General features: G+C 32.8%; 1 protein-coding gene across 1 annotated transcript in view; it reads left to right on the top strand.

Annotated features, from left to right (window-relative positions):
* The window catches only part of PPP5C (protein phosphatase 5 catalytic subunit), a 130,671-nt gene that overhangs the window by 4,458 nt on the left and 98,321 nt on the right, over nucleotides 1-27,892 (top strand). Inside the window, exons 2-7 of the mRNA XM_053688813.1 lie at nucleotides 8,519-8,760; nucleotides 8,876-9,023; nucleotides 10,814-10,935; nucleotides 11,143-11,208; nucleotides 11,298-11,396; nucleotides 11,532-11,637. Coding sequence (XP_053544788.1) covers nucleotides 8,519-8,760; nucleotides 8,876-9,023; nucleotides 10,814-10,935; nucleotides 11,143-11,208; nucleotides 11,298-11,396; nucleotides 11,532-11,637 — 783 coding nt within the window. The remainder of the gene's footprint in view (nucleotides 1-8,518; nucleotides 8,761-8,875; nucleotides 9,024-10,813; nucleotides 10,936-11,142; nucleotides 11,209-11,297; nucleotides 11,397-11,531; nucleotides 11,638-27,892) is intronic.

Here is a 27,892-nt window from a genome sequence, read left to right as displayed (position 1 = left end):
CTGCTCCCCTGGTCACTGTATTGGTTGCCTGCTCCCCTGGTCACTGTATTGGTTGCCTGCTCCCCTGGTCACTGTATTGGTTGCCTGCTCCCCTGGTCACTGTATTGGTTGCCTGCTCCCCTGGTCACTGTATTGGTTGCCTGCTCCCCTGGTCACTGTATTGGTTGCCTGCTCCCCTTGTCACTGTATTGGTTGCCTGCTCCCCTGGTCACTGTATTGGTTGCCTGCTCCCCTGGTCACTGTATTGGTTGCCTGCTCCCCTGGTCACTGTATTGGTTGCCTGCTCCCCTGGTCACTGTATTGGTTGCCTGCTCCCCTGGTCACTGTATTGGTTGCCTGCTCCCCTGGTCACTGTATTGGTTGCCTGCTCCCCTGGTCACTGTATTGGTTGCCTGCTCCCCTGGTCACTGTATTGGTTGCCTGCTCCCCTGGTCACTGTATTGGTTGCCTGCTCCCCTGGTCACTGTATTGGTTGCCTGCTCCCCTGGTCACTGTATTGGTTGCCTGCTCCCCTGGTCACTGTATTGGTTGCCTGCTCCCCTGGTCACTGTATTGGTTGCCTGCTCCCCTGGTCACTGTATTGGTCGCCTGCTCCCCTGGTCACTGTATTGGTCGCCTGCTCCCCTGGTCACTGTATTGGTCGCCTTGGTCGCCTGCTCCCCTGGTCACTGTATTGGTCGCCTGCTCCCCTGGTCACTGTATTGGTCGCCTGCTCCCCTGGTCACTGTATTGGTCGCCTGCTCCCCTGGTCACTGTATTGGTCGCCTGCTCCCCTGGTCACTGTATTGGTCGCCTGCTCCCCTGGTCACTGTATTGGTCGCCTGCTCCCCTGGTCACTGTATTGGTCGCCTGCTCCCCTGGTCACTGTATTGGTCGCCTGCTCCCCTGGTCACTGTATTGGTCGCCTGCTCCCCTGGTCACTGTATTGGTCGCCTGCTCACTGTATTGGTTGCCTGCTCGCCTGCTCACTGTATTGGTTGCCTGCTCCCCTGGTCACTGTATTGGTTGCCTGCTCCCCTGGTCACTGTATTGGTTGCCTGCTCCCCTGGTCACTGTATTGGTTGCCTGCTCCCCTGGTCACTGTATTGGTTGCCTGCTCCCCTGGTCACTGTATTGGTTGCCTGCTCCCCTGGTCACTGTATTGGTTGCCTGCTCCCCTGGTCACTGTATTGGTCGCCTGCTCCCCTGGTCACTGTATTGGTTGCCTGCTCCCCTGGTCACTGTATTGGTTGCCTGCTCCCCTGGTCACTGTATTGGTCGCCTGCTCCCCTGGTCACTGTATTGGTCGCCTGCTCCCCTGGTCACTGTATTGGTCGCCTGCTCCCCTGGTCACTGTATTGGTCGCCTGCTCCCCTGGTCACTGTATTGGTCGCCTGCTCCCCTGGTCACTGTATTGGTCGCCTGCTCCCCTGGTCACTGTATTGGTCGCCTGGTCACTGTATTAGTCGCCTGGTCACTGCATTAGTCGCCTGCTCCCCTGGTCACTGCATTAGTCGCCTGCTCCCCTGGTCACTGTATTGGCATGCTTCTAGGCAATTCATATTTACATCTAAGACAATCCAACACTTCACCAGTCATTGTATGTGTTACCCGCATCCTTGCGCCTTGTGTGCCAATATTCTAAGTTATTTTGAGCAATACCTGCCCCCCTGGGCGTTCATTGAGTCACCAGCACCCCTGAGCGTTCCTTGTCTGGTTGGCTCTCAGTATCCCTGCTCTTTTCTATAAATACATTTGTGAGCCTCATTATTAGATGGATGGGTTGTGCCAATGGTGCCAGTGTTCTACCTGAGCCTCAGTATTGGATGAATAGGTTGTGCCAATGGTGCCAGTGTTCTACCTGAGCCTCAGTATTGGATGAATGGGTTGTGCCAATGGCGCCAGTGTTCTACCTGAGCCTCAGTATTGGATGAATGAGTTGTGCCAATGGCGCCAGTGTTCTACCTGAGCCTCAGTATTGGATGAATGGGTTGTGCCAATGGTGCCAGTGTTCTACCTTAGCCTCAGTATTGGATGAATTGGTTATGCCAATGGTGCCAGTGTTCTACCTGAGCCTCAGTATTAAATGAATCAGTTGTGCCAATGGCGCCAGTTTTCTACCTGAGCCTCAGTATTGGATGAATGGGTTGAGCCAATGGTGCCAGTGTTCTACCTGAGCCCCAGTATTAGATGGATGGGTTGTGCCAATGGTGCCAGTGTTCTACCTGAGCCTCAGTATTAGATGAATCAGTTGTGCCAATGGTGCCAGTGTTCTACCTGAGCCTCAGTATTAGATGAATCAGTTGTGCCAATGGTGCCAGTGTTCTACCTGAGCCTCAGTATTGGATGAATGGGTTGTGCCAATGGTGCCAGTGTTCTACCTGAGCCCCAGTATTAGATGGATGGGTTGTGCCAATGGTGCCAGTGTTCTACCTGAGCCTCAGTATTGGATGAATGGGTGGTGCCAGTGTTCTACCTGAGCCTCAGTATTGGATGAATGGGTTGTGCCAATGGTGCCAGTGTTCTACCTGAGCCTTAGTATTGGATGAATGGGTTGTGCCAATGGTGCCAGTGTTCTACCTGAGCCTCAGTATTGGATGAATGGGTGGTGCCAATGGTGCCAGTGTTCTACCTGAGCCTCAGTATTGGATGAATGGGTGGTGCCAATTGTTCCAGTGTTCTACCTGAGCCTCAGTATTGGATGAATGGGTGGTGCCAATTGTGCCAGTGTTCTACCTGAGCCTCAGTATTGGATGAATGGGTGGTGCCAGTGTTCTACCTAAGCCTCAGTATTGGATGAATGGGTGGTGCCAGTGTTCTACCTGAGCCTCAGTATTGGATGAATGGGTTGTGCCAATGGTTCCAGTGTTCTACCTGAGCCTCAGTATTAGATGGATGGGTTGTGCCAATGGTGCCAGTGTTCTACCTGAGCCTCAGTATTGGATGAATGGGTTGTGCCAATGGTGCCAGTGTTCTACCTGAGCCTCAGTATTGGATGAATGGGTTGTGCCAATGGTGCCAGTGTTCTACCTGAGCCTCAGTATTGGATGAATGGGTTGTGCCAATGGTTCCAGTGTTCTACCTGAGCCTCAGTATTGGATGAATGGGTTGTGCCAATGGTGCTAGTGTTCTACCTGAGCCTCAGTATTGGATGAATGGGTTGTGCCAATGGTGCCAGTGTTCTACCTGAGCCTCAGTATTGGATGAATGGGTTGTGCCAATGGTTCCAGTGTTCTACCTGAGCCTCAGTATTGGATGAATGGGTTGTGCCAATGGTGCCAGTGTTCTACCTGAGCTAGGTAAATATTTAGGTTGAGAATAATGGTTCTACTCAAAGCGCCAACAGACACCTATAAGCCTGGAAAAGGTGAAGCCCAGCTCTCACCAAAAATGAACTGCAAAGGGAGGGACTCCCAGGCGCCAACTGACGGAGGCTAGGTGTGATAAAACAGGCAATTTATTGATACAATTCGTTAAACCAATACAGATGTTACAATAAATACAATATTATCATGGATCCATGGTACAATGGTAATACAAATCACATAAAATTACAATGAAACAATAAAATAATGTTAAAAGTCTAAAAACAATACGGATGTCAAGTTGGCAATAGTCCTTATAAATGTTGTACTAGTATGTCTAGTTTGCAATAGATATTGTAAACGTTATTCTAAAGTGGGCTATCCACTCCAGTGGATTGTGGGTGAGATCAGGAATAGAGTTCCAAATTAGTGACAAACCATGTGTATCCTAGTGGAATAAATCCTAATAATCCAAATGTAAAAAGTGAATGTGTTCAAAAAACAGATGTGTCCACAATGCTCCAAAAAAGTTTTGAAAAAATATGTGCACAAATAAAATCAAATTTCTTGAAACAAACTGTGCAAATGAAGATAAAGAACAGAAATACGTGATCCACAAATAAAGGAAAAAATATAGTCAATAAAGTGATGTACTCAACTCAATAAAAGCTCTGTGCAGAAAAAAGGAAGCTGATATCCAAAAATAATCCAAAAATAATCCAAAAAATAATCCAGAAAATAATCCAGAAAATACTACAAAAGAGTAAAAAAAGAGTCTTGATAAAGGCCTATAAGGGCCGAAACGCGTAGACCTGAGCTGGTGAGTCTGATTTCATTTGAGGTTTATATTTTGGAATTTGCTACACATTGTATTTTGTTTGTTTTCTTCGCAGGTATTGTTTGCCGTTTTTTCTCTATCTGAAGTGACCCCTCACGCCTAGGAGACTGTTGTCTCAAGTCCCAGACACTGTTAGATATTCAAACGCTTTGTAATATATTTTTTGGATTTCCATTTGTTAGACATTTTATACGTTTTGTAGTATTTTCTGGATTATTTTTTGGATTATTTTTGGATATCAGCTTCCTTTTTTCTGCACAGAGCTTTTATTGAGTTGAGTACATCACTTTATTGACTATATTTTTTCCTTTATTTGTGGATCACGTATTTCTGTTCTTTATCTTCATTTGCACAGTTTGTTTCAAGAAATTTGATTTTATTTGTGCACATATTTTTTCAAAACTTTTTTGGAGCATTGTGGACACATCTGTTTTTTGAACACATTCACTTTTTACATTTGGATTATTAGGATTTATTCCACTAGGATACACATGGTTTGTCACTAATTTGGAACTCTATTCCTGATCTCACCCACAATCCACTGGAGTGGATAGCCCACTTTAGAATAACGTTTACAATATCTATTGCAAACTAGACATACTAGTACAACATTTATAAGGACTATTGCCAACTTGACATCCGTATTGTTTTTAGACTTTTAACATTATTTTATTGTTTCATTGTAATTTTATGTGATTTGTATTACCATTGTACCATGGATCCATGATAATATTGTATTTATTGTAACATCTGTATTGGTTTAACGAATTGTATCAATAAATTGCCTGTTTTATCACACCTAGCCTCCGTCAGTTGGCGCCTGGGAGTCCCTCCCTTAGTGTTCTACCTGAGCCTCAGTATTGGATGAATGGGTGGTGCCAATGGTGCCAGTGTTCTACCTGAGCCTCAGTATTGGATGAATGGGTGGTGCCAATTGTGCCAGTGTTCTACCTGAGCCTCAGTATTGAATGAATGGGTGGTGCCAATGGTGCCAGTGTTCTACCTGAGCCTCAGTATTGGATGAATGGGCGGTGCCAATGGTGCCAGTGTTCTACCTGAGCCTCAGTATTAGATGAATCAGTTGAGCCAATGGTGCCAGTGTTCTACCTGAGCCTCAGTATTAGATGAATCAGTTGTGCCAATGGTGCCAGTGTTCTACCTGAGCCTCAGTATTAGATGAATCAGTTGTGCCAATGGTGCCAGTGTTCTACCTGAGCCTCAGTATTAGATGAATCAGTTGTGCCAATGGTGCCAGTGTTCTACCTGAGCCTTAGTATTGGATGAATGGGTTGTGACAATGGTGCCAGTGTTCTACCTGAGCCTCAGTATTGGATGAATGGGTTGTGACAATGGTGCCAGTGTTCTACCCTAGCCTCAGTATTGGATGAATGGGTTGTGCCAATGGTGCCAGTGTTCTACCCTAGCCTCAGTATTGGATGAATGGGTTGTGCCAATGGTGCTAGTGTTCTACCTGAGCCTCACTATTAGATGAATCAGTTGTGCCAATGGTGCCAGTGTTCTACTTGAGCCTCAGTATTGGATGAATGGGTTGTGCCAATGGTGCCAGTGTTCTACCTGAGCCTCAGTATTAGATGAATCTGTTGTGCCAATGGTGCCAGCGTTCTACCTGAGCCTCAGTATTAGATGGATGGGTTGTGCCAATGGTGCTAGTGTTCTACCTGAGCCTCAGTATTAGATGAATCAGTTGTGCCAATGGCGCCAGTGTTCTACCTGAGCCTCAGTATTAGATGAATCAGTTGTGCCAATGGTGCCAGTGTTCTACCTGAGCCTCAGTATTGGATGAACGGGTTGTGCCAATGGTGCCAGTGTTCTACCTGAGCCTCAGTATTAGATGAATCAGTTGTGCCAGTGTTCTACCTGAGCCTCAGTATTAGATTAATCAGTTGTGCCAATGGTGCCAGTGTTCTACCTGAGCCTCAGTATTGGATGAATCAGTTGTGCCAATGGTGCCAGTGTTCTACCTGAGCCTCAGTATTAGATTAATCAGTTGTGCCAATGGTGCCAGTGTTCTACCTGAGCCTCAGTATTAGATTAATCAGTTGTGCCAATGGTGCCAGTGTTCTACCTGAGCCTCAGTATTAGATTAATCAGTTGTGCCAATGGTGCCAGTGTTCTACCTGAGCCTCAGTATTAGATGAATCAGTTGTGCCAATGGTGCCAGTGTTCTACCTGAGCCTCAGTATTAGATGAATCAGTTGTGCCAGTGTTCTACCTGAGCCTCAGTATTAGATTAATCAGTTGTGCCAGTGTTCTACCTGAGCCTCAGTATTGGATGAATGGGTGGTGCCAATGGTGCCAGTGTTCTACCCTAGCCTCAGTATTGGATGAACGGGTTGTGCCAATGGTGCCAGTGTTCTACCTGAGCCTCAGTATTGGATGAACGGGTTGTGCCAATGGTGCCAGTGTTCTACCTGAGCCTCAGTATTAGATTAATCAGTTGTGCCAGTGTTCTACCTGAGCCTCAGTATTAGATGGATGGGTTGTGCCAATGGCGCCAGTGTTCTACCCTAGCCTCAGTATTGGATGGATGGGTTGTGCCAATGGTGCCAGTGTTCTACCTGAGCCTCAGTATTAGATGAATGGGTTGTGCCAATGGTGCCAGTATTCTACCTGAGCCTCAGTATTAGATGAATGGGTTGTGCCAATGGTGCTAGTGTTCTACCTGAGCCTCAGTATTGGATGGATGGGTTGTGCCAATGGTGCCAGTGTTCTACCTGAGCCTCAGTATTAGATGAATGGGTTGTGCCAATGGTGCCAGTATTCTACCTGAGCCTCAGTATTAGATGAATGGGTTGTGCCAATGGTGCTAGTGTTCTACCTGAGCCTCAGTATTGGATGAATGGGTTGTGCCAATGGTGCTAGTGTTCTACCTGAGCCTCAGTATTAGATGAATCAGTTGTGCCAATGGTGCCAGTGTTCTACCTGAGCCTCAGTATTAGATGGATGGGTTGTGCCAATGGTGCCAGTGTTCTACCCTAGCCTCAGTATTGGATGAATGGGTTGTGCCAATGGTGCTAGTGTTCTACCTGAGCCTCAGTATTAGATGAATCAGTTGTGCCAATGGTGCCAGTGTTCTACCTGAGCCTCAGTATTAGATGAATCAGTTGTGCCAATGGCGCCAGTGTTCTACCTGAGCCTCAGTATTAGATGAATCAGTTGTGCCAATGGTGCCAGTGTTCTACCTGAGCCTCAGTATTAGATGGATGGGTTGTGCCAATGGTGCCAGTGTTCTACCCTAGCCTCAGTATTGGATGGATGGGTTGTGCCAATGGTGCCAGTGTTCTACCTGAGCCTCAGTATTGGATGGATGGGTTGTGCCAATGGTGCCAGTGTTCTACCTGAGCCTCAGTGTTAGATGAATCAGTTGTGCCAATGGTGCCAGTGTTCTACCTGAGCCTCAGTATTAGATTAATCAGTTGTGCCAATGGTGCCAGTGTTCTACCTGAGCCTCAGTATTAGATTAATCAGTTGTGCCAATGGTGCCAGTGTTCTACCTGAGCCTCAGTATTAGATGAATCAGTTGTGCCAATGGTGCCAGTGTTCTACCTGAGCCTCAGTATTAGATGAATCAGTTGTGCCAATGGTGCCAGTGTTCTACCTGAGCCTCAGTATTGGATGAATGGGTTGTGCCAATGGTGCCAGTGTTCTACCTGAGCCTCAGTATTGGATGAATGGGTTGTGCCAATGGTGCTAGTGTTCTACCTGAGCCTCAGTATTAGATGAATCAGTTGTGCCAGTGTTCTACCTGAGCCTCAGTATTAGATTAATCAGTTGTGCCAATGGTGCCAGTGTTCTACCTGAGCCTCAGTATTAGATGAATCAGTTGTGCCAATGGTGCTAGTGTTCTACCTGAGCCTCAGTATTGGATGAATGGGTGGTGCCAATGGTGCTAGTGTTCTACCTGAGCCTCAGTATTAGATGAATCAGTTGTGCCAGTGTTCTACCTGAGCCTCAGTATTAGATTAATCAGTTGTGCCAATGGTGCCAGTGTTCTACCTGTGGTTTCGTTCTTGTATGCTAGGCTCTTGTATTACGTTCAGTTTCATAACTTTCTTAACACACAATAACACTAGGAGATGGTTCCTTTTAAGATCATTTGGATACAAGAGACTGGGTAAAAAAAAACTCACTTTTAATGGAGGCTTAAGTAACTTAAAAAAAATAAAAAAAAAATAATGGGAACCATGGTTCCAGTCTTTAAATTGCCAAGATCTTTTATATGGTTTCTAATATGGTTGTATTTGGCTTTAATATCCTGTCTACTTCACTTTGTTTTAGTCTACGCCCACCATTTAATTACTGACCAAAATCATCTTCTTTCCCATTTCCTTTACTATAAAACCTCAATTTTTATCCTTTGTCATTGCTTCCTCAGTAAAGGACTATGATAATGCAGTGCAGTACTACACACGGGCGATTGAACTCAGCCCCAACACAGCCATATACTATGGGAATCGAAGCCTTGCTTACCTGCGCACAGAATGTTATGGATACGCATTGGACGACGCAACGCGTGCCATCCAGCTGGATACCAAGTACACCAAGGGTTATTATCGGAGGGCAGCCAGCAATATGGCTTTGGGGAAACTGAAAGCCGCTCTGAAGGACTATGAGACGGTCAGTGCTGGTTTCAGACACATCTTTGTACCTATTCCATCCTCTGTCTCTCATTTTCATCTTCCTTATTTCCTTTATTTGCTCCAATCTGTCTCTAAAGTTCCTCTTTTCACAGGTAGTGAAGGTCCGCCCCAATGACAAAGATGCACAGATGAAGTTTCATGAGTGTTGCAAGTTGGTTCGGCAGAAGGCATTTGAGCGAGCGATCGCCTGTGATAAGCCGACCCGTTCAGTAGTGGACTCGCTGAACATAGAAGGAATGAGTAAGAGATGGGTCACGCAGGGTGAAGTTAAGACCTGAGGGGGTGACTGTAGAATGGCAGCTGATGGAGGGGGATGGGGGAGTAACTTGTATGGTAAACGGGGAGAAGAGGTAATGATAAAGGGAGAGAGTTTTACAGAAAGAGAGAAATAACGGAAGGGACCACAGAAGAAGAGCTGTAGCATTCACTCATTTTTATTAACAGGATTTATGGCACATTCTCTTCTCTCTAATTATGCTCTCTGCTGAGTTGTGCTCATGGGTCCTATTTGCTGTCACATGTGTCACTTATACTGAATGTCATTGTAATGTCAAGTGTTCAACCCCTACCACATTTGTGCAAGGTCCTCTTGTCTGTCACCCTTCACTTGTCCTCTTGTCTCCTGCCCTCCTCTTGTCTGTCACCCTTCACTTGTCCTCCTCTTGTCTGTCACCCTTCACTTGTCCTCCTCTTGTCTGTCACCCTTCACTTGTCCTCCTCTTGTCTGTCACCCTTCACTTGTCCTCTTGTCTCCTGCCCTTCTCTTGTCTGTCACCCTTCACTTGTCCTCCTCTTGTCTGTCACCCTTCACTTGTCTTTTTGTCTCCTGCCCTCCTCTTGTCTGTCACCCTTCACTTGTCCTCTTGTGTTACCCTTCACTTGTCCTCTTGTGTTACCCTTCACTTGTCCTCTTGTGTTACCCTTCACTTGTCCTCTTGTCTCCTGCCCTCCTCTTGTCTGTCACCCTTCACTTGTCCTCTTGTCTCCTGCCCTCCTCTTGTCTGTCACCCTTCACTTGTCCTCCTCTTGTCTGTCACCCTTCACTTGTCCTCCTCTTGTCTGTCACCCTTCACTTGTCCTCCTCTTGTCTGTCACCCTTCACTTGTCGTCCTCCTTGTCTGTCACCCTTCACTTGTCGTCCTCCTTGTCTGTCACCCTTCACTTGTCCTCCTCTTGTCTGTCACCCTTCACTTGTCCTCCTCTTGTCTGTCACCCTTCACTTGTCCTCCTCTTGTCTGTCACCCATCTCTTGTCCTCCTCCTTGTCTGTCACCCTTCACTTGTCCTCCTCTTGTCTGTCACCCTTCACTTGTCCTCTTGTCTCCTGCCCTCCTCTTGTCTGTCACCCATCACTTGTCCTCCTCTTGTCTGTCACCCATCTCTTGTCCTCCTCTTGTCTGTCACCCATCACTTGTCCTCCTCTTGTCTGTCACCCATCACTTGTCCTCTTGTCTGTCACCCATCACTTGTCGTCCTCCTTGTGTCACCCTTCACTTGTCGTCCTCCTTGTGTCACCCTTCACTTGTCGTCCTCCTTGTGTCACCCTTCACTTGTCGTCCTCCTTGTGTCACCCTTCACTTGTCGTCCTCCTTGTGTCACCCTTCACTTGTCGTCCTCCTTGTGTCACCCTTCACTTGTCGTCCTCCTTGTGTCACCCTTCACTTGTCGTCCTCCTTGTGTCACCCTTCACTTGTCGTCCTCCTTGTGTCACCCTTCACTTGTCGTCCTCCTTGTGTCACCCTTCACTTGTCGTCCTCCTTGTGTCACCCTTCACTTGTCGTCGTCCTTGTGTCACCCTTCACTTGTCGTCCTCCTTGTGTCACCCTTCACTTGTCGTCCTCCTTGTGTCACCCTTCACTTGTCGTCCTCCTTGTGTCACCCTTCACTTGTCGTCCTCCTTGTGTCACCCTTCACTTGTCCTTGTGTCTGTTGTGGTCCTATTTGTTGCCTTTCTCTCGTCGTCTGCCCTTCCCTGCCCAGTGTCTTGCTATTCTGCACTCCTCTCCCCTGCTTACTCTTCTCTCTTCACAGCCATTGAAGATGAGTACTCTGGCCCCCAACTACAGGATGGCAAAGTCACCCTGGATTTTATGGTAGAGTTAATGAAATTTTATAAAGACCAGAAGAAGCTTCACCGGAAATATGTCTACCAGGTAACTTGTTCACAAACATCCCCTGTCACTGTACATGACACATTAGCTTTCTAAGCTTGTACGTTATAGTTTAATGGGGGACGTATAGTGAAGGGGAGAGAAGCACCTGTTGGTGGTCTTTGTGCATTCTCTAGTCTCTGGCGCCACCTATAGCTATGGAGTGTTATTGCTTTTTTGCTTCTCATTCTGTATCTGCCCATCGCACAGATCCTGGTTCAGGTGAAGGAGATCCTGTCCCAGCTGCCCAGCCTGGTAGAGATCACTCTGGACAAGGTATGGATTTTTTTTAGCTTGTTTGTGAGCACTTTTGCTTTAACATTTTGTTCAGAAGTTTATTTCTTCCTCTCTTTTTTTATTAACAGTCTGAAAAAGTGACCGTTTGTGGTGACACTCATGGACAGTTTTATGACCTAATGAACATTTTCCATCTCAATGGTCTCCCGTCGGAGAATAATCCTTATGTATCCTTAATGTGCTGATGGCTTCTAATCACTCCCATAATGCTTCTCTCTGATCTAGTGACATCTGAATAGCGCCTCCCTGAGGTTTTGTGTTGTACAGTTGTCTCTGCTGTTTTGTTTCCTGAGCTGCTACAGATATTTAATGGTGACTTTGTAGATCGCGGCTCATTCTCAGTGGAAGTTATTGTGACCCTATGTGGCTTCAAACTTCTCTTTCCATCGCACTTTCATCTACTAAGAGGTGAGTTAAGTGACTACTTAACATGGTGTTACCTATTTCATTTGTCACCCTTCACCTGCTGTACCATATCCATAGTCCACCACGTCACTCATTATGCACTGTTACCATTTACTGCACATCTCATTGTCACCATTTACTGCACATCTCAACGTCACGCATTGTCACCATTTACTGCACATCTCAGCGTCACGCACTGTCACCATTTACTGCACATCTCATTGTCACGCACTGTCACCATTTACTGCACATCTCAACGTCACGCACTGTCACCATTTACTGCACATCTCAACGTCACGCACTGTCACCATTTACTGCACATCTCAACGTCACGCACTGTCGCCATTTACTGCACATCTCAAAGTCACGCATTGTCACCATTTACTGCACATCTCATTGTCACCATTTACTGCACATCTCAACGTCACGCGTTGTCGCCATTTACTGCACATCTCAACGTCATGCACTGTCGCCATTTACTGCACATCTCAACGTCACGCGTTGTCGCCATTTACTGCACATCTCAACGTCACGCACTGTCGCCATTTACTGCACATCTCAACGTCACGCGTTGTCGCCATTTACTGCACATCTCATTGTCACCATTTACTGCACATCTCAACGTCACGCACTGTCGCCATTTACTGCACATCTCAACGTCACGCGTTGTCGCCATTTACTGCACATCTCAACGTCATGCACTGTCACCATTTACTGCACATCTCAACGTCACGCGCTGTCACCATTTACTGCACATCTCAGCGTCACGCACTGTCACCATTTACTGCACCTCTCAGCGTCACGCATTGTCACCATTTACTGCACATCTCAACGTCGCGCATTGTCACCATTTATTGCACATCTCAACGTCGCGCGCTGTTACCATTTACTGCACATCTCAACGTCGCGCACTGTCACCATTTACTGCACATCTCAACGTCACGCACTGTCACCATTTACTGCACATCTCAACGTCATGCACTGTCACCATTTACTGCACCTCTCAGCGTCACGCATTGTCACCATTTACTGCACATCTCAACATCACGCGCTGTTACCATTTACTGCACATCTCAACGTTGCGCGCTGTCAGTTTTCTCTGTGCCCTATGGCGTCTCTCCATGAGGTGTTCCCATTTTCAGCCCTTGCCCCAAGATACGGTATTAGCCGTTTTTTTATTTTAACCATGATGCGGTGTTACCATTTTTGCACATCTTTTGTAATTGAGTCATGTCAATGTAATGGTTATTTCTAGTAACTAGTTATGCTCCCTGGCAATAGGATTCCTATATTAACTGTTATGTGACCTTGTTCCCAGCCTTACCCCTAGGGCCACTCTTGATAGAGGCAACCATTGACAAATTGACTATCTTGCCTCACCCTAGTAGCTCTCACCCACAGAGTTGTTCCCCCTTAATGGCAGTCGGACAAAGCCTCACGAGAGGAACTAAGACCCTTTCTCTTCTGCCTGATGCCGTTAATAATTGTTCTTTTGTCTGGGCACCAAGGGTAGTGTAGTCTGTTAATGTTGTTTTCTCTTACAGTTATTTTCTAGTGATGTTTTCTGCAGTGTCATTGTGCATAAACCAGTGGTGTGTATGCACATCTGTTTCATGTTGCTGATAAAGCGCACCCGCGCCATCGGGTTATTCTCCCCAGTCCATCACTCACCTTTTTTTTTACTAAAATGGCGCATGCATGTGCAGTAATATTTTTTGGCACCATGAAGTTTATATGTCTGTAAAACAGCGTAACGGCTGCATCTTTTCCTCTTGCTGCGTTTACTGCGTTTCTCCAGGTTTAAGAATTCTGGTAGTTACTTATGGTCACATTATTTAGTTATATACAGCTACCTGTGTATCAATGGATGATATTACGTTTCAAGTCCTCATAGCAGAATCGGTCACAATGGACTCCACATGTTTATTAGAGATTTATTTATAGCCGCTGTTTTCTGTTGCTTAATAAACATTAAAGAAACTTAAAACTTAACTCGTGAATAAATCTGAGTTGTGAAATGAAGCCGTTTTCCAGTACTTATAACATCTACACAAAGCATTTTGATTAAAACCTGACTGTTAATGTAATAGATTTTACTGTGTACAGAGCATATATACATATGCCTCACCGAGCACCCTCATTCTAAATCTGCACAGCTGGCTTTGGCATGTATTTATCAGTATTGTAGCATCACAAAAACAAACCGTGTCTGAGCAGGTACAGTGTTAGCTTTTACTGTGCACGGAGCATACTCAAATATGCAAACACTGCAAGTTATGTTTGTGTTGCCAAAAATACTTATTTTCAAAAGCTGAAATGTGTTCATGTGTGTTACAGTTTATAGTTCACGTCATTTATTCATTAGGCACTATAGACAGACATTTCTCTGCTTCCTGTATTGAATTCCTCTACCGTGCGGTGTTTATTAAACAATGTTTACAAATAACAATAAGTTCTGCATTAAATAAGCCACACACGATACAACGTCTCTAATAAATCCTGCATAAGTAAAGACCATGAGGCTCATTCCCATTGGCTCCTAGAATTTTACCCCTAACTTTTAGGTTTATCCTCCATATGTCTGTATTCAATTACCACTGTCTGGCTCCTAAAAGTGTGCCTGGCTCCTTAATTTTACACAGATTTGTCGACCCCTGGATTAAAGAATCCCTTCTGCAAGTAGCGCTGTTAGAAATAATCCTCTTTATAAATGTCCTGTCCGGAGGGATTGGCGTGACGTGCTGTGCGTTCAGCCTTCAGTTTAATGTGTGCTACTGTTTATAGTTTACATCCTTTACAAGAGGCTCGTCCCATGTCTTCATTAAGCACTATAGACACGCGGTAACAAAACAGTAGCTATATCACCAAGAATGAATAAACAATAGATAAGCCACACACCGTACTAGTAAATGTCTGTAATAAAACCTGCATAAGTAAAAGCCATTAGGCTAATTCCCAATAGATGAAAGAATCCCTTCTGCAAGTAGCGCTGTAAGAAATAATCCTCTCTATAAATGTCGTGTCCGGAGGGAGTGGTGTGCCGTGTGTTCAGCCTTCTGTTTCATGGTTTAAAGAAGAACGTGAGACATCTTGTATACCTTACTCATTGCCTGACATGGAGCAGATACAGGTCCATGCTTTAGCTTATTATTTATTTATAAAATATTTTACCAGGAAAGATACATAGAGATTTCTCTCGTTTTCAAGTATGTCCTGGGTACACAAAACATTGCATTGATACAATGGGTACAATAAAATACAAAACAATAATAATACATGATATATGCACAAACATTTAACATAGAACAGGTAGGAAATATATGCCAAACAGTCCAGTGTGGAACAGCACCAAAGGACCGGAGTGCTCGTGCAGACAGGTGAGCTGCCGCTTCACCAAATGTAATCCAGAACAAAGAAGGTGTCCACAGCTCTCCAATGCTTAAAAGTAATCTTTATTTGGACAAATATTGCAACGTTTCGGGGCTAATACCTCTTAATCATGCATAGGCTTACACACAATTAACGCCTTTTATACCATAGGGCCCACAACCTAGAGCAATAGTGACACCTACTGGTGTATATTAACATTACATAAAAAAAATTATAATACACATTTATATACATACTTACATAATGTTATAATACACATTTATATACATACTTACATAATGTTATAATACACATTTATATACATACTTACATAATGTTATAATACACATTTATATACATACTTACATAAATGTTATAATACACATTTATATACATACTTACATAATGTTATAATACACATTTATATACATACTTACATAATGTTATAATACACATTTATATACATACTTACATAATGTTATAATACACATTTATATACATACTTACATAATGTTATAATACACATTTATATACATACTTACATAATGTTATAATACACATTTATATACATACTTACATAATGTTATAATACACATTTATATACATACTTACATAATGTTATAATACACATTTATATACATACTTACATAATGTTATAATACACATTTATATACATACTTACATAATGTTATAATACACATTTATATACATACTTACATAAATGTTATAATACACATTTATATACATACTTACATAATGTTATAATACACATTTATATACATACTTACATAATGTTATAATACACATTTATATACATACTTACATAAATGTTATAATACACATTTATAAAAATACTTACATAAATGGTTATAATACACATTTATATACATACTTACATAATGTTATAATACACATTTATAATCATACTTACATAATGTTATAACTACACATTTATTTACAATCATACATAATGTTATAATACACATTTATAATACATACTTACATAAATGTTATAATACACATTTAGTATACATACTTACATAATGTTATAATACACATTTATATACATACTTACGATAAATGTTATAATACACATTTATTAATACTTACATAATGTTATAATACACATTACTATACATACTTACATAATGTTATAATACACATTTATATACATACATACACATAATGTTATAATACACATTTATATACATACTTACATAATGTTATAATACACATTTATATACATACTTACATAATGTTATAATACACATTTATATACATACTTACATAATGTATAATACACATTATATACATACATACATAATGTTATAATACCATTTAGATACATACTTACAAGAATGTTAAACACATGATATATACATACTTACACTATGTTTATAATACACAATTATATACATACTTACATAATGTTATAATACACATTTATAATACATACTTACAAAATGTTATATACACATTTATATACAAGACTTACATAAATGTTATAATACACATTTATATACATACTTACATAATGTTATAATACACATTTATATACATACTTACATAATGTTATAATACACATTTATATACATACTTACATAATGTTATAATACACATTTATATACATACTTACATAATGTTATAATACACATTTATATACATACTTACATAATGTTATAATACACATTTATATACACACTTACATAATGTTATAATACACATTTATATACATACTTACATAATGTTATAATACACATTTATATACATACTTACATAATGTTATAATACACATTTATATACACACTTACATAATGTTATAATACACATTTATATACATACTTACATAATGTTATAATACACATTTATATACATACTTACATAATGTTATAATACACATTTATATACATACTTACATAATGTTATAATACACATTTATATACATACTTACATAATGTTATAATACACATTTATATACATACTTACATAATGTTATAATACACATTTATATACATACTTACAAGAATGTTATAATACACATTTATATACATACTTACATAATGTTATAATACACATTTATATACATACTTACATAATGTTATAATACACATTTATATACATACTTACAAGAATGTTATAATACACATTTATATACACACTTACATAATGTTATAATACACATTTATATACATACTTACATAAATGTTATAATACACATTTATATACATACTTACATAATGTTATAATACACATTTATATACATACTTACATAATGTTATAATACACATTTATATACATACTTACAAGAAGGTTATAATACACATTTATATACATACTTACATAATGTTATAATACACATTTATATACATACTTACATAATGTTATAATACACATTTATATACATACTTACATAATGTTATAATACACATTTATATACATACTTACATGAATGTTATAATACACATTTATATACATACTTACATAAATGTTATAATACACATTTATATACATACTTACATAAATGTTATAATACACATTTATATACATACTTACATAATGTTATAATACACATTTATATACATACTTACATAAATGTTATAATACACATTTATATACATACTTACATAATGTTATAATACACATTATATACATACTTACATATATGTTATAAATACACATTTATATACATACATACAATAATGTTATAATACACATTTATATACATACTTACATAATGTTATAATACACATTTTAATATACATACTACATAATGTTATAATACACAATTTATATACACTACTACATAAATGTTATAATACACATTTATATAACATACTTTACATAATGTTATAATACACATTTAATATACATACTTACATATGTTATAATAACACATTTATATACATACTTACATAATGTTATAATACACATTTATATACATACTTACAATAATGTTATATACACATTTATATACAAACTACATAAGTGTTATAATAACACATTTATATACATACTTACATAATGTTATAATACACATTATATACACTACTACATACAAGTTATACACTGTATATACATACTTACATTTATTATACACATTATACATACATAAAATGATATAATACACATTTATATACAGTAACTTACATACAATGTTATAATACACATTTATATACATACTTACATAAATGTTATAATACACATTTATATACATACTTACATAATGTTATAATACACATTTATATACATACTTACATAATGTTATAATACACATTTATATACATACTTACATAATGTTATAATACACATTTATATACATACTTACATAATGTTATAATACACATTTATATACATACTTACATAATGTTATAATACACATTTATATACATACTTACATAATGTTATACACATTTATATACATACTTACATAATGTTATAATACACATTTATATACATACTTACATAATGTTATAATACACATTTATATACATACTTACAAGAATGTTATAATACACATTTATATACATACTTACATAATGTTATAATACACATTTATATACATACTTACATAATGTTATAATACACATTTATATACATACTTACATAATGTTATACACATTTATATACATACTTACATAATGTTATAATACACATTTATATACATACTTACATAATGTTATAATACACATTTATATACATACTTACAAGAATGTTATAATACACATTTATATACATACTTACATAATGTTATAATACACATTTATATACATACTTACATAATGTTATAATACACATTTATATACATACTTACATAATGTTATAATACACATTTATATACATACTTACATAAATGTTATAATACACATTTATATACATACTTACATAATGTTATAATACACATTTATATACATACTTACATAATGTTATAATACACATTTATATACATACTTACATAAATGTTATAATACACATTTATATACATACTTACATAATGTTATAATACACATTTATATACACACTTACATAATGTTATAATACACATTTATATACATACTTACATAATGTTATAATACACATTTATATACATACTTACATAATGTTATAATACACATTTATATACACACTTACATAAATGTTATAATACACATTTATATACATACTTACATAATGTTATAATACACATTTATATACATACTTACATAATGTTATAATACACATTTATATACATACTTACATAATGTTATAATACAATTTATATACATACTTACATAAATGTTATAATACACATTTAATATCATACTTTTACATAATGTTATAATACACATTTATATACATACTTACATAATGTTATACACATTTATATACATACTTACATAATTTTTATAATACACATTTATATACATACTTACATAATGTTATAATACACATTTATATACATACTTACATAATGTTATAATACACATTTATATACATACTTACATAATGTTATAATACACATTTATATACATACTTACATAATGTTATAATACACATTTATATACATACTTACATAATGTTATAATACACATTTATATACATACTTACATAATGTTATAATACACATTTATATACATACTTACATAATGTTATAATACACATTTATATACATACTTACACAAATGTTATAATACACATTTATATACATACTTACATAATGTTATAATACACATTTATATACATACTTACATAATGTTATAATACACATTTATATACATACTTACAAGAATGTTATAATACACATTTATATACATACTTACATAATGTTATATACACATTTATATACATACTTACATAAAGGTTATAATACACATTTAATATACATACTTACATAATGTTATAATACACATTTATATACATACTTACATAATGTTATAATACACATTTATATACATACTTACATAATGTTATAATACACATTTATATACATACTTACATAATGTTATAATTACACATTTATATACATACTTACATAAATGTTATAATACACATTTATTATACATACTTACATAATGTTATAATACACATTTATATACATACTTACATAATGTTATAATACACATTTTATATACATACTTACATAATGTTATAATACACATTTATATAACATACTTACATAATGTTATAATTACACATTTTATATACATACTTACATAATGCTATAATACACATTTATATACATACTTACATAATGTTATAATACACATTTATACATACTTACATAATGTTATAATACACATTTATATACATACTTACATAATGTTATAATACACATTTATATACATACTTACATAATGTTATAATACACATTATACATACTTACATAATGTTATAATACACATTTATATACATACTACACAATGTTATAATACACATTTATATACAACTATACATAATGTTATAATACACATTTATATACATACTTACATAAATGTTATAATACACATTTATATACATACTTACATAATGTTATAATACACATTTATATACACACTTACATAATGTTATAATACACATTTATATACATACTTACATAAATGTTATAATACACATTTATATACATACTTACATAATGTTATAATACACATTTATATACATACTTACATAAATGTTATAATACACATTTATATACATACTTACATAAATGTTATAATACACATTTATATACATACTTACATAATGTTATAATACACATTTATATACATACTTACATAATGTTATAATACACATTTATATACATACCTTACATAAATGGTTATAATACACATTTATATACATACTTACATAATGTTATAATACACATTTATATACATACTTACATAATGTTATAATACACATTTATATACATACTTACATAATGTTATAATACACATTTATATACATACTTACATAAATGTTACTAATACACATTTATATACATACTTACATAATGTTATAATAATACACATTTATATACATACTTACATAATGTTATAATACACATTTATATACATACTTACATAATGTTATAATACACATTTATATACATACTTACACAATGTTATAATACACATTTATATACATACTTACATAAATGTTATAATACACATTTATATACATACTTACATAATGTTATAATACACATTTATATACATACTTACATAATGTTATAATACACATTTATATACACTACTTACATCATGTTATAATACACATTTATATACATACTTACATAAATGTTATAATACACATTTATATACATACTTACATAATGTTATAATACACATTTATATACACTACTTACATAAATGTTATAATACACATTTATATACATACTTACATAAATGTTATACATACACATTTATATACATACTTACATAATGTTATAATACACAATTTATATACATACTTACATAAATGTTATAATACACATTTATATACATACATACATAATGTTTATAATACACATTTATATACATACTTACATAATGTTATAATACACATTTATATACCATACTTACATAATGTTATAATACACATTTATATACATACCTTACATAATGTTATAATACACATTTATATACATACTTACATAATGTTATTAATACACATTTATATACATACTTACATAATGTTATAATACACATTTATATTACATACTTACATAATGTATAATACACATTTTATATACATACTTACATAATGTTATAATACACATTTATATACATACTTACATAAATGTTATAATACACATTTATATACATACTTACATAATGTTATAATACACATTTATATACATACTTACATAATGTTATAATACACATTTATATACATACTTACATAATGTTATAATACACATTTATATACATACTTACATAATGTTATAATACACATTTATATACATACTTACATAATGTTATAATACACATTTATATACATACTTACATAATGTTATAATACACATTTATATACATACTTACATACATGTTATACACATTTATATACATACTTACATAATGTTATTATACACATTTATATACATACTTACATAATGTTATAATACACATTTATATACATACTTACATAATGTTATAATACACATTTATATACATACTTACATGTTATAATACACATTTATATACATACTTACATAATGTTATAATACACATTTATATACATACTTACATAATGTTATAATACACATTTATATACATACTTACATAATGTTATAATACACATTTATATACATACTTACATAATGTTATAATACACATTTATATACATACTTACATAAATGTTATAATACACATTTATATACATACTTACATAATGTTATAATACACATTTATATACATACTTACATAATGTTTATAATACACATTTATATACATACTTACATAATGTTATAATACCACTTTATATACATACTTACATAATGTTATAATACACATTTATATACATACTTACATAATGTTATAATACACATTTATATACATACTTACATAATGTTATAATACACATTTATATACATACTTACATAATGTTATAATACACATTTATATACATACTTACATAATGTTATAATACACATTTATATACATACTTACACAATGTTTAATACACATTTATATACATACTTACATAATGTTATAATACACATTTATATACATACTTACATAATGTTATAATACACATTTATATACATACTTACATAATGTTATAATACACATTTATATACATACTTACATAATGTTATAATACACATTTATATACATACTTACATAATGTTATAATACACATTTATATACATACTTACATAAATGTTATAATACACATTTATATACATACTTACATAATGTTATAATACACATTTATATACATACTTACATAATGTTATAATACACATTTATATACATACTTACATAATGTTATAATACACATTTATATACATACTTACATAATGTTATAATACACATTTATATACATACTTACATAAATGTTATAATACACATTTATATACATACTTACATAATGTTATAATACACATTTATATACATACTTACATAAATGTTATAATACACATTTATATACATACTTACATAATGTTATAATACACATTTATATACATACTTACATAATGTTATAATACACATTTATATACATACTTACATAATGTTATAATACACATTATATACATACTTACATAATGTTATAATACACATTTATATACATACTTACATAATGTTATAATACACATTTATACATACTTACATAATGTTAAATACACATTTATATACACACTTACATAATGTTATAATACACATTTATATACATACTTACATAATGTTTATAATACACATTTATATACATACTTACATAATGTTATAATACACATTTATATACATACTTACATAAATGTTATAATACACATTATATACATACTTACATAATGTTATAATACACATTTATATACATACTTACAAAAGTTATAATACACATTTATATACATACTTACATAATGTTATAATACACATTTATATACATACTTACATAAATGTTATAATACACATTTATATACATACTTACATAATGTTATAATACACATTTATATACATACTTACATAATTTATAATACACATTATATACATACTTACATAATGTTATAATACACATTTATATACATACTTACATAATGTTATACACATTTATATACATACTTACATAATGTTATAATAACATTTATATACATACTTACATAATGTTATAATACACATTTATATACATACTTACATAAATTTATAATACACATTTATATACATACTTACACAAATGTTATAATACACATTTATATACATACTTACATAATGTTATAATACACATTTATATACATACTTACACAAATGTTATAATACACATTTATATACATACTTACAAACATGTTATAATACACATTTATATACACACTTACATAATGTTATAATACACATTTATATACATACTTACATAATGTTATAATACACATTTATATACATACTTACATAATTTTTATAATACACATTTATATACATACTTACATAATGTTATAATACACATTTATATACATACTTACATAATGTTATAATACACATTTATATACATACTTACATAATGTTATAATACACATTTATATACATACTTACATAATGTTATAATACACATTTATATACTTCTTACATAATGTTATAATACACATTTATATACATACTTACATAATGTTATAATACACATTTATATACATACTTACATAATGTTATAATACACATTTATATACATACTTACATAATGTTATAATACACATTTATATACATACTTACATAATGTTATAATACACATTTATATACATACTTACATAATGTTATAATACACATTTATATACATACTTACATAATGTTATAATACACATTTATATACATACTTACATAATGTTATACACATTTATATACATACTTACATAATGTTATAATACACATTTATATACATACTACTTATAATGTTATAATACACATTTATATACATACTTACATAATGTTATAATACACATTTATATACACACTTACATAATGTTATAATACACATTTATATACATACTTACATAAATGTTATAATACACATTTATATACATACTTACATAAATGTGTATTATAACACATTTATATACATACTTACATAAATGTTATAATACACATTTATATACATACTTACATAATGTTATAATACACATTTATATACATACTTACATAATGTTATAATACACATTTATATACATACTTACAAAAGTTATAATACACATTTATATCATACTTACATAAATGTTATAATACACATTTATATACATACTTACATAATGTTATAATACACATTTATACATACTTACATAATGTTATAATACACATTTATATACATACTTACATAATGTTATAATACACATTTATATATACTTACATAATGTTATAATACACATTTATATACATACTTACATAATGTTATAAACACATTTATATACATACTTACATAATGTTATAATACACATTATATACATACTTACATAAAGTTATAATACACATTTATATACATACTTACATAAATGTTATAATACACATTTATATACATACTTACATAATGTTATAATACACATTTATATACATACTTACATAATGTATAATACACATTTATATACATACTTACATAATGTTATAATACACATTTATAACATACTTACATAATGTTATAATACACATTTATATACATACTTACATAAATGTTATAATACACATTTATATACATACTTACATAATGTTATAATACACATTATATACATACTTACAAATGTTATAATACACATTTATATACATACTTACATAATGTTATAATACACATTTATATACATACTTACATAATGTTATAATACACATTTATATACATACTTACATAATGTTATAATACACATTTATATACATACTTACATAAATGTTATAATACACATTTATATACATACTTACATAATGTTATAATACACATTTATATACATACTTACAAGAATGTTATAATACACATTTATATACATACTTACATAATGTTATAATACACATTTATATACATACTTACATAATGTTAAATACACATTTATATACATACTTACATAAATGTTATAATACACATTTATATACATACTTACATAATGTTATAATACACATTTATAATACATACTTACATAATGTTATAATACACATTTATATACATACTTACATAAATGTTATAATACACATTTAATACATACTTACATAATGTTATAATACACATTTATATACATACTTACATAATGTTATAATACACATTTATATACATACTTACATAATGTTATAATACACATTTATATACATACTTACATAATGTTATAATACACATTTATATACATACTTACATAATGTTATAATACACATTTATATACATACTTACATAATGTTATAATACACATTTATATACATACTTACATAATGTTATAATACACATTTTATACATACTTACATAATGTTATAATACACATTTATATACATACTTACATAAATGTTATAATACACATTTATATACATACTTACATAAATGTTATAATACACATTTATATACATACTTACATAAATGTTATAATACACATTTATATACATACTTACATACAAAATGTTATAATACACATTTATATACATACTTACATAATGTTATATACACATTTATATACACACTACATAATTTATAATACACATTTATATACATACTTACATAATGTTATAATACACATTTATACATACTTACATAATGTTATAATACACATTTATATACATACTTACATAATGTTATAATACACATTTATATACATACTTACATAATGTATAATACACATTTATATACATACTTACATAATGTTATAATACACATTTATATACATACTTACATAATGTTATAATACACATTTATATACATACTTACATAATGTTATAATACACATTATATACATACTTACATAATGTTATAATACACATATTATATACTTACATAATGTTATAATACACATTTATATACATACTTACATAATGTTATAATACACATTTATATACATACTTACATAATGTTATAATACACATTTATATACATACTTACATAATGTTATAATACACATTTATATACACACTTACATGTTATAATACACATTTATATACATACTTACATAATGTTATAATACACATTTATATACTTACATAATGTTATAATACACATTTATATACATACTTACAGAATGTTATAATACACATTTATATACATACTTACATAATGTTATAATACACATTTATATACATACTTACATAATGTTATAATACACATTTATATACATACTTACATAATATTATAATACACATTTATATACATACTTACATAATGTATAATACACATTTATATACATACTTACATAATGTTAAATACACATTTATATACATACTTACATAAATGTTATAATACACATTTAATATCATACTTACATAATGTTATAATACACATTTATATACATACTTACATAATGTTATAATACACATTTATATACATACTTACATAAATGTTATAATACACATTTATATACACACTTACATAATGTTATAATACACATTATATACATACTTACATAATGTTATAATACACATTTATATACATACTTACATAAAGTTATAATACACATTTATATACATACTTACATAATGTTATAATACACATTTATATACACACTTACATAATTTATAATACACATTTATATACATACTTACATAATGTTATAATACACATTTATATACATACTTACAAAATGTTATAATACACATTTATATACATACTTACATAATGTTATAATACACATTTATATACATACTTACATAATGTTATAATACACATTTATATACATACTTACATAATGTTATATACACATTTATATACATACTTACATAATGTTATAATACACATTTATAAACATACTTACATAATGTTATAATACACATTTATATACATACTTACACAATGTTATAATACACATTTATATACATACTTACATAAATGTTATAATACACATTTATATACATACTTACATAATGTTATAATACACATTTATATACATACTTACATAATGTTATAATACACATTTATATACATACTTACATAAATGTTATAATACACATTTATATACATACTTACATAAATGTTATAATACACATTTATATACATACTTACATAATGTTATAATACACATTTATATACATACTTACATAATGTTATAACACATTATATACATACTTACATA

This window comes from Bombina bombina, chromosome 7, assembly GCF_027579735.1.
Source record: "Bombina bombina isolate aBomBom1 chromosome 7, aBomBom1.pri, whole genome shotgun sequence".
In the NCBI taxonomy this organism is placed as follows: domain Eukaryota; kingdom Metazoa; phylum Chordata; class Amphibia; order Anura; family Bombinatoridae; genus Bombina; species Bombina bombina.
The sequence above is the reverse complement of the archived record's forward strand: the minus strand, read 5'-3'. Positions and strand labels throughout refer to the sequence as shown.